Below are 9,876 nucleotides of genomic sequence, written 5' to 3' on the forward strand. Positions count from 1 at the left end.
ATGTGTCTCTTTTCCAGTAGTAGAAACTGTTTTTATGCTTGCTACGTGTTAATTTCAACCTGATGCACACAAAAGTGTTTATCATTGTCCCATCAAGAGAAGCACTGGGTGATGATGTCAGTTGTTTGCCTCCTGTAGCCACAATCTGAAACATTTTAAGGTGTATTACTGGTTTCACAAACCTCCAAAGACCCATCCCAAGACACTGAATCACTCTGTTATTTTTCTTGTGGTCACTCAGCTGAGTGAAGAGAACAATGTAAGACACTGAATGTGGTTGAGTCTCTGAAAAAGGCACCTTACGGCTCTACAATTTTTGAAACATTATTGTTCAAAATGAAGATGTCATATCACACGCTTCCATGACACACAGGTGGCAAGGTCAGAGTTCTCTTCTCCAATTGGCCCAAAATAATCTCTGGCACTGATAAAAGGTGTTCTCAATACAGTTGAGAGTTCATGTTGTCCTCCAGAATTTGATGCAGTATCCATTATTGCTTTCAACTTACAAAATGAAGTTTCTTCTTTTTTCAGCCTTTGTGGCAACCATCAGCTATGTGAGTAGAGTTTATCTATGTGTCTGTTTCGTCTGTCTGTCTGTTCATCATCTAACATCTTGTCTCTTTATTCATTGCAGGCCAATGCGGACAAGGTGAGATGCAACCATTTTATTAATTTACGCATGTTTTGCACAATAATCCAATGAAGTCATAACCAATAATACTTTCATCTGCTATATCCAGGCTGCAAAGTTGTTGGCAGCTATGAATGCAGGAATGCTTAACGGGATGATGGCTGGAGGTCTGAACCCACCTTTATTAGCTGGTGGTGGAGTGGGTTTCATTGGGCAGCCCCAGTTCGCTCAGGTCTGTCCATGAACTCATCATTTGAACATTTAATATAAACCCATGTCATGTAATTCTCCAATATGCTTGAAAAGGACGCGGGAAAGTGCATAATAGTAATAATCATAACCAGTACTCGAGTTGTAAAAAGAAATCAGGGGGGATGGTGGATTTTATCATATGGGGACAGATAATTTGTTCTGATTACAAATAATATAATATATTACAAATAATAGCACTGACCAAAACACCTGCAGAAATACTGCAGGAATGACATAGCAGCAGTTAAATGCAGCCTTCTGTAAGCTTTAAATATCCACTGGGTTTACATAAAATACATCAAAAAACACAAATAAAAAACAGTTTTCTGAACTTATCAATATGCCTCTGTCCTTCACAGGATAAGTAAAATGGATCACTGCCAAAACTTAAAATCTTAAGAATATTTGTGTTATTTCTAGTTAAAATGTCTCATTTTAGTAAAAAAAATCTTATTACACTTAAAACAAGACTCATCACTGGAAACAACAACAATTTTCACCTGTTTCAAGTAGATTTTCACTTAAAATAAGTAGAAAATCTGCATGTGGAACAAGATTTTTTTGCTTGTAATGAGAAGATACATTTTGTCCCACTGGCAGATTTCCCTACTTATTTCAAGTGAAAATTTACTTGAAACAGGTGAAAATTGTCAAATAAGTTATTTTTCTGGTGATGACTCTAAATGTTGAAATAGCAGTAAAACCACATTCATTGATGAAATGACATAAGGGATGGAAAGGGGGGATGGCAATTTTACAGGGGGGATGATTTTGACCGTTTTCATTTCAGGGGGGATGCCATCCCCCCTCATCCCCCCTCAACCCCCCTCAACTCCAGTACTGGTCATAACACTTGCACATGCTCTCACAGTTCGTTCCTGGAGTTCCTGCCTTTCCTCTTCGAGGCCCCGTTCCTAACATGTATCCTGCGGCTGTCAATACAGTCAGTGCTGCACAAAATTCATGCAACATTATTTCTTTAAAAAAAGAAGAAGAGGAATGGAAATAATCTGTCTTTCCTCTTTAGTACCAGTTTCCCGTTGTTGGCATTCCCCAAATGGGCCAAATGAATCTGCCTCAGCAAGCTCAGATGGTAACTACTGACTCCTCTCGTGGCATTCCTTTAAATGTAAGACACATCTAGAAGCTCAGAACTGTGGTCTTCTGTTGACTGTGTGCAGGGGATGGCAGGTGGTGTCATGCAGCCTCCCATCCAGCAAGTCCCTGTTCAGCTTGACCCACTCAGGAGATTCAGGGTAGGACATGATGGATCCGTGTTTACAGCGCAGGTCATTTCTGAGACGTGTATTTAAACTGAACTGATTTTAATGTCGATCTGTGTTTCTCAAGCGTCAGGTTATGAAATCTGACAACACCGTGAAGTCTGCTGTAGATACTCAGGTGAGAATCTGAAAAGATCTTCACCTTTTTTTTTATCCTTCTCTATTTGATTGAGTTGGGTTTAAAAAAAAAACAAAAAAAAAAACAAATTGATTGCTCTCTTTATGTCCTCAGATTCCAACTCCCACTGAATCGGTCACAACACCCACCTGCAAAAAGGACAAGCCTCTGAATAATTAACGTCATACTGTTAAAACTACATGATTAAAGTGATTTTTTTGATTTTGTCAATCTGTATGACATGATATCACGTTATAATGGTTTACTTGATATCTTAAGACTAACAGATCTAAAAGTTTATGCTTAAAAGGTATGTAATTTTATAAATCTAAGTTGTGATTTCATGTTATCTTTTCTAATAAATAATAAATTATACTTCTACTAATCAAAACACTTGTCTCTTTTTATTTTTAAATCAGTGCAGCCTTCAGTTAAAAGACCTGTGTAGTTTACAGCAGATTTCTGCTGCCATCTAGAGGATGTTGAGCAGGAATGGTATCAAACATTTTCATGAAACCCCAACACAACACAAGGCACTTATTAAAGGAGCTTACCTGATTAACCTGCTGACCTTCAATATTTTGTCTGATCAGAATAATCTTAAAAAGGGTTCAACAGATATATCTTTTCTCTTCCTCTCACACACAATTATTTCAATGACAAAATCAAAAAGGGTGTATTTCGTAAATGTCTTTTTGAAACAAATTATGAACTATCCCATTTACTTAGGTATCTAAACTGTTCACCTGGTATTTGCTTAAACAGCTTTGGCTCCACTGGGATCCTCAAGCCTTGTTAGGAGTGATCGTACAAGCTTGGTACAGCTTTTCTTCAGGAATGTTTGCCATTCTTCTCTTGGAGGAACGATGCAGAGCATCAGCTCACAGCCACTTTCAGGCCTCTCCAGAACTGCTCTTCTTGCCTTCAGCTTCAGGCCGCTACAACACTTGTACAAAGTTTTTCCTGAGCTACGCATTGTGTTCTGTTGGTGACATGCTTAGGTTGTAGTCTTGTTCAATCTTTGTACGTGCCTCAAATCTTGAGCACTTTGGAAAACACCCAGTACTGGAGTTGAGGGGGGATGAGGGGGGATGGCATCCCTCCTGAAATAAAAACGGTCCAAATCACCCCCCCTGTAAAACTGCCATCCCCCCTTTCCATCCCTTATGTCATTTCATCAATGAATGTGGTTTTACTGCTATTTGAACATTTAGAGTCATCACCAGAAAAATAACTTATTTGACAATTTTCACGTGAAAATCTACTTGAAACAGGTGAAAATTGTTGTTTTTTCCAGTGATGAGTCTTGTTTTAAGTGTAATGAGATTTTTTTTACTAAAATGAGACATTTTCACTAGAAATAAGACAAATATTCTTGTTAAGATTTTGAGTTTTTGCAGGGATCCATTTTACTTATCCTGTGAAGGACAGAGTCATATTGATAAGTTCAGAAAACTGTTTTTTATTGTTGTGTTTTGATGTATTTGATGTAAGCCCAGTGTATATTTAAAGCTTACAGAAGGCTGCATTTAACTGCTGCTATGTCATTCCTGCAGTATTTCTGCAGGTGTTTTGGTCACTGCTATTATTTGTAATATATTATATTATTTGTAATCAGCACAAATTATCTGTCCCCATATGATAAAATCCACCATCCCCCTGATTTTTTTTTACAACTCGAGTACTGAAAACACCAACACACATGAAACACCTGTATTATCCTGTGATGGACTGGCAACCTTTCCCCACCCCCAAAGAAACCCTGAACGGTATTAAGCTCAACATTTTTCTGCAACCATGTTTCTCTCTAACCTGATAAAGCTGCAGAAAATACATACTGTACATACATACATAAAGATGCTGCCGACACCATGTGTTACCATGGGGACAGTATTGATGAGCTGAATATGTAATATCAATCTTGCCTTGGGATTCTGCCTCTAATGACAATCTGAAAGAAATTCCTGCTCCTTTTGGCAAACGACAACATATCACATATCATGTGCCTTTACTTGACAAAAAACATCCTTTGCACACCGTCACCTCAATAATACAAAGAAAACAAATGAAAACCTAATTCAAATCTGCAATAATATCTACCTCCTATATTTCAAATGGGCAACATTCTTGTTTTATGAGGCCGCCACAATATTAAACGTTCCTTGTGCATTTATTCATCTTATCTTACAGTTTTCTATATTTCTAAGATGTGTATAGAGTATGTTTGTAAGCTGGTCTGCATGTGTATGTAAATAAGTCTGAAAGGAAAAAGACAACCATCCACTTTTCACTTATATAAATGTACAATGTCAATAAAGTTTTTCTATTCTATTCTATTCTATTCTATTCTATTCTATTCTATTCTATTCTATTCTATTCCATTCTATTCTATTCTACTCTATTCCATTCTATTTAGCTGGCCGAAGGCAGTGAATTTAAAATATTGGAGGGTGATGAGATTCACAATAATGGTACAGACAATTAATTCCACCTTGTGGCCTGGTTGTCATGGTAACATCTTAGAAATCAGGAGTGTGCTGTCTAAGTTACGGTCAGAGTGGTCACATGTGAGTGTGACCACTAAAGGTCTGAATACTTATAGAGACAAGAAAAAGTTATTGAATTTGTTAAAGATGAAACTGGAGCATAATTCGAAACCACCAAGTATGTTAAAATGACCCCAGCACTGTAAATGTCACTCGCTGCTTTAGAAAGATACATCCACCATGTCTTGAAATGAGCTTTTAGACTTCCACCTCATTCAGAGCTGGGCAAGAAACAACAAAAGAAAAAAGATCAGGTCCATTGCTGACATGATATCTTTAACTGAGAGGAGAGGAGCTGGAAATGTGGACATTTTTAAATGTAGACTAAAAAACTAAAAACTCATCTCTTTGGTCTGGCTTTTATGTAGCATCAAATTTTATAGTTTTATTCTGTTTAACATTTTTTTTTAAAGGTATTTGTTTTATTTATTTATTTATTTCTTGTAATGTTTTTATTATTATATTTTATTGTTGTGGACTGATTATTTTTTAGCCTTAATCCTTGAACTTTTATCATTATTTCATTTTAATTAACTATATTGTATGTCAGTGTGCATTGGTCTCCCAGTTTTTATTTTTTTTGTTTTTTATTACGCTTATTTTTCAGTCAAAATGTCAAAGCACTTTGTATTTCATGTACCTGGATGAAAGGTGCTATATAAATAAAATTTGATTGATTGATTTATTATTAACAACCTGTGTTTTTTTCCCCGATTTTTCCTTGTCTGTATATTTCCTCTAAAAAAGGCTCTTTCTAGCACAAACAAGTTTAAAAATGATTATAATTTCAACCACAACAACATATCAGCAAGAACAAAATTATAGATTTAAAAAAAAAAAACATGGATTTAAAAGTAGAACTAAATCAAACTTTATGTACATCCTTTAAACATGAAGCCTTTATCAAAACCAAAGAGCTGCTTATCATAACCACCATAATCACTTCAACGTTTGCATTAATGCCATGGCAACATGTCAACATCAGCATAAACATGAAGAAAATTCTCTGACAAATGTCTGATCATAAGCTCCCAGCTCCTGTTTTTCTTATTTTTTCTCATGACTTGCCAAAATGCTTGTTCATCTTAATCACCACAATTGCATACTGAAATATAAAAACAAAAATGCACATAAACTTTACAGAGAGAAGAGAACACATAAGACATGTCTTGAATGCTGAAATTAAGCATTTGCAAGCAAAAAAATAAAAAAAAAGAATAAACCCAAAACAACCTGACGCTGTTGATTTTGTTGTCTTTGCACGTTGAAAAAGTTTTAGATGACAAATTTATAAAGACTGGGGAAAACTCTGGCTAGGGCATGACATGGCGCTCAGAGACATGACTTATACTTAATAACATACTCAACAATCCAGTGTTGTAAGTGTCTGAGTCTGTTACCATGAGAAACGTCTGTCATTGTGACCACGTATTGTCTGGGTGAGTTGTTCACGGACCGTAACAACTCACTTGAGCAGAATTTAAAAGGCATCTCCACCTGATAAGGAGGCACACACAGGAAGGAGAAAGAAGCATCAGAGAAACGGTAAGATGAATTTGCAGCACTCGTGTCGCAAAATGTTCTTGTGTTTCGATAAAAAGCTAGGATTCGAGAAGTAGAAGAAAACTATGACTTTATGGAAAAGAAAAAAGTCACCCCATGTTACTGTTCATTGCAGGAAATCATGAAGCTGCAAACTGCTGTTCTGCTGACCTGTCTGCTCAGGACAAGTCTTGCTTTGCCGGTGAGTTGGATTTTTAAGCTGCTTTATTGCACATTGTACAATGTAATTTATGATCTTAGCAGACTGATTAAATACTCTTTTAATGTTTTTTTTAAGGTGATATTTGCAAGCAACAGCAATGAGGTAAATCACTTTAAAGGTTTTCATTTCTGTTCAATACTGATTACTGACATTTTCTGTAATAAATAAAATCATTTTGTGTGTTCAGATGCTCAATGCATTAACTCTCGCAGCTCTTGGACGAGCGCAGGTAAAGATGGAGTGCAAAGCTCTGTTCTCTTTACCCTCTCTGTGACTTTCTCCAAATGTTTTCTTTGAAAGATAGTATCTAAACTGATGTAAATGCCTGCTTCTTCTGCAGGGCTCATCCCTACTGCCCCAATTTGTTCTGCAACAACAGCAACCTGAGGTACTGTTTACCCCTCAGGTGGTGAATTTGAACCCTCAACTGGCAGGTCCTTTCGGTGCCCAAGGGCCACAGCTGCTGCTTCCCAACCAGGGAAACCAGCTGACACCAATGTTTGTCGCCAACGGCCAGCAAGAGCAGCTTGGACCGCCACAGGATCCCAATAACCCAAACGTTCCTCAGCAAGCCCAAAACCCTATGCAGGTAACAGACCAACTTTCAATATACAGGACTGTCTCAGAAAATTAGAATATTGTGATTTTCTGTAATGCAATTACGAAAACAAAAATGTCATACATTCTGGATTCATTACAAATCAACTGAAATATTGTAAGCCTTTTATTATTTTAATATTGCTGATCATGGTTTACAGCTTAAGAAAACTCAAATATCCTATCTCAAAAAATTAGAATATTCTGGGAATCTTAATCTTAACCTGTAAGCCATAATCAGAAATATTAAAATAATAAAAGGCTTGCAATATTTCAGTTGATTTGTAATGAATCCAGAATGTATGACATTTTTGTTTTTTTTAATTGCATTACAGAAAATAAAGAACTTTATCACAATATTCTAATTTTCTGAGCCAGTCTTGTAATCATATATTCATCATCAGAACTGCTGTAAGACTCTTCACAATTTTAGGAAGGTGGCAATAATTCTGTTTTTTTTTTTTATCACCTTTAGCTATATCCACAGTTCCAGTACCCATCTTTTGGGTTTCCTCAGCTTCAGAGACATCAGGTATGAAGTCAAAAAACACTGAACTCTGTACCTTTTTACAAAATTTTTTTTTTTTTTGGTTAGAATCCTAACACTTATTAATTATTTCTGCAGGGCTTCTCCTACTATATGCCACCTTATGGCTATCCCCAGCAGAGGGGCACTGCAGTGCTGCAGCCCAGCAACGGACAGCAGAACCTGGAGAGAACCACACAGAGACCACAGCTCCCCCTGCAGGTCAGGCAGCAAAAAATACCCTGAAAGATCCGTCTCCCTGCATCTACTGACAAAAAACAAAAGCAAACGGAAAGATTTTATCTTAATTTTTCCAAAATACCTATTTGAAAAAAAATATGTACGCATATGTATGCGTATATATATGTATATATATTAAATATAGTAATAATGCACATATATATACTTTTGGTTTCTACCGTCATGGTATCAATCATTAATATGTGTGCAGACAAGGGAAAAAAAAAAAAAAAAAATCTAATTAAAAGCATCCTGGATGTTGGCACAGAAATGTTCAAGGACAAAATGTGATGCAGTTAAAAACAGGACCAAATAGCACTTTTATATTTCTTCCATCAAACATTTGTCTCTCTGAATTAAGCAGAGCATACAAGCTTAAAGGCCAGACCTACTCTAATGATAACAACATAGCTGTGGATGTTGAGTCAGGACTGTGGATGTGATGATTGCAAAGACACTTTTCTGCTATACTGACCAACACAGACACACAATAATGATGCGGATTATGATGTTAGTTGCCTGTTATAACTGTTACTAACTTACATATGCAGATTGTCTCTAACAGTACGACACATGTAAGTTCAGTTGCTCTGGATGGTCCCAATTATCTCAGATTTTCTGATCATTTGTGTGGATGTAATTAATTTGGTAGGTTCAAAATATTTCAAACGTGGTCTTTTTATATCCCTGAAAACAGTTATATTTACGCCCAAACTAGGCTACTTTTTGCACAATTTTGTTTTGGTTTGGTTTTGACGTGGGATATGGAGTCGATGCCATCAGTCAAAGTCAAATGTGTGCCAAAGAAAAATGCAGCCAACTTTGGGCCAAGTATTCTTTTCTATCTAAAATGATTTTATATCCTACAAGAGATGCCCCCTCTATATATATATATGTTTCTTTTTTGTGTGTATTGGTGTAGGTGTGATTGATGATATTGCATACAGAAAAAAATATGGAAAAACAAGTTTTGCTTCAGTTTCTGAATCTTGTATATAAGAAATGTTGCTTCCACTTTATTATTTTTGTATAAGCTTGAATTTTGTGCTCTTATTTTCATGAATATCACCTGACTCCATTAGGGTTCCAAGCCCAAGGTACAGACAGAAAAGGTGAGCACTCTCTAAATCCATCATTAGTTTTCCTAAATTAACCGAGAAACTGATAAAAGAGAGAATTACATATCTCTTTTCTTCGATTTATTTTGTAAATTTGTCTCATGGTTAACTACCCAAGACATGGCCAGCGGGGACACAGAAAGAGTCCACTACAAATCCTCCTGATCCTCGCGGTGACGCAACTGGCACTGGGATTGATGAAGTAAGATTTTACACACTTTATATACTTTAAAGCTGAAACTTCTGTTTGATTGTTGCTATTTGCTCTTAAGTTAATTCAGGTTATTTAAACATCTTTCTTTTTTCCCCACTAGGGAAATGGCAACTTCCCGTTCCTGTTTGAACCCTAGAGGCCACCTGGGAAAGAACAGCAACTTTTGAGGCGTTTTTTGCCACAAATTGAATGAAAGTTGCTGTAATTTACTTAAACTGCATGTTGAATAAATATTTTTTTTCCAAATGAAATTGCGTAAGATTCTTATCGTGAAAACAAAGACATTTCTGTAAGTTGAATAAGCAAACTTGGACAAAGCTTGATACATAGACACACACACATATATATATATATATATATATATATATATATATATAATCCTGTTTGTGAGCCTGTTGATGTGTTCGCTTTTTGAGGTTCAGCCTTTACTTTAACAATAATAAAATGATAAATCTTAAATGGAGACATCATTTATTACTAAATCCTTCAACGGTTGTCCCTAGTTCCTTGGGTTTAAGGTGATGTATGATATATGCTTGTAACAAAGTACCAGATAATGCCATTATGATCTAGTTCCTCCACC

General features: G+C 36.1%; 2 protein-coding genes across 3 annotated transcripts; both read left to right on the forward strand.

The window, feature by feature from the left end:
- Positions 1-460: 460 nt before the first annotated feature.
- On the forward strand, positions 461-2,616 carry scpp9 (secretory calcium-binding phosphoprotein 9). Its single transcript, XM_061729710.1, has 8 exons — positions 461-557; positions 638-652; positions 744-866; positions 1,758-1,829; positions 1,914-1,979; positions 2,068-2,142; positions 2,237-2,287; positions 2,402-2,616. The coding sequence occupies exons 1-8, from the start codon at positions 480-482 to the stop codon at positions 2,465-2,467; spliced, it is 546 nt and encodes a 181-aa protein (XP_061585694.1). The 5' UTR covers positions 461-479; the 3' UTR covers positions 2,468-2,616.
- Positions 2,617-6,243: 3,627 nt separating this feature from the next.
- On the forward strand, positions 6,244-9,620 carry odam (odontogenic, ameloblast associated). Of its 2 annotated transcripts, none has more exons than XM_061729731.1 (10): positions 6,244-6,378; positions 6,512-6,577; positions 6,674-6,700; positions 6,786-6,827; positions 7,005-7,187; positions 7,671-7,727; positions 7,821-7,943; positions 9,044-9,073; positions 9,198-9,281; positions 9,394-9,620. In XM_061729731.1, exons 2-10 carry the CDS (start codon positions 6,518-6,520, stop codon positions 9,427-9,429), a joined length of 642 nt encoding a protein of 213 aa, XP_061585715.1. In that variant the 5' UTR covers positions 6,244-6,378; positions 6,512-6,517; the 3' UTR covers positions 9,430-9,620. The 2 variants fall into 2 exon arrangements, with proteins under 2 accessions (XP_061585715.1, XP_061585707.1); XM_061729723.1 differs by having other exon boundaries at positions 6,245-6,378; positions 6,939-7,187; positions 9,394-9,618.
- Positions 9,621-9,876: the final 256 nt, after the last annotated feature.

This window comes from Cololabis saira, chromosome 1, assembly GCF_033807715.1.
Source record: "Cololabis saira isolate AMF1-May2022 chromosome 1, fColSai1.1, whole genome shotgun sequence".
Taxonomy (NCBI): domain Eukaryota; kingdom Metazoa; phylum Chordata; class Actinopteri; order Beloniformes; family Belonidae; genus Cololabis; species Cololabis saira.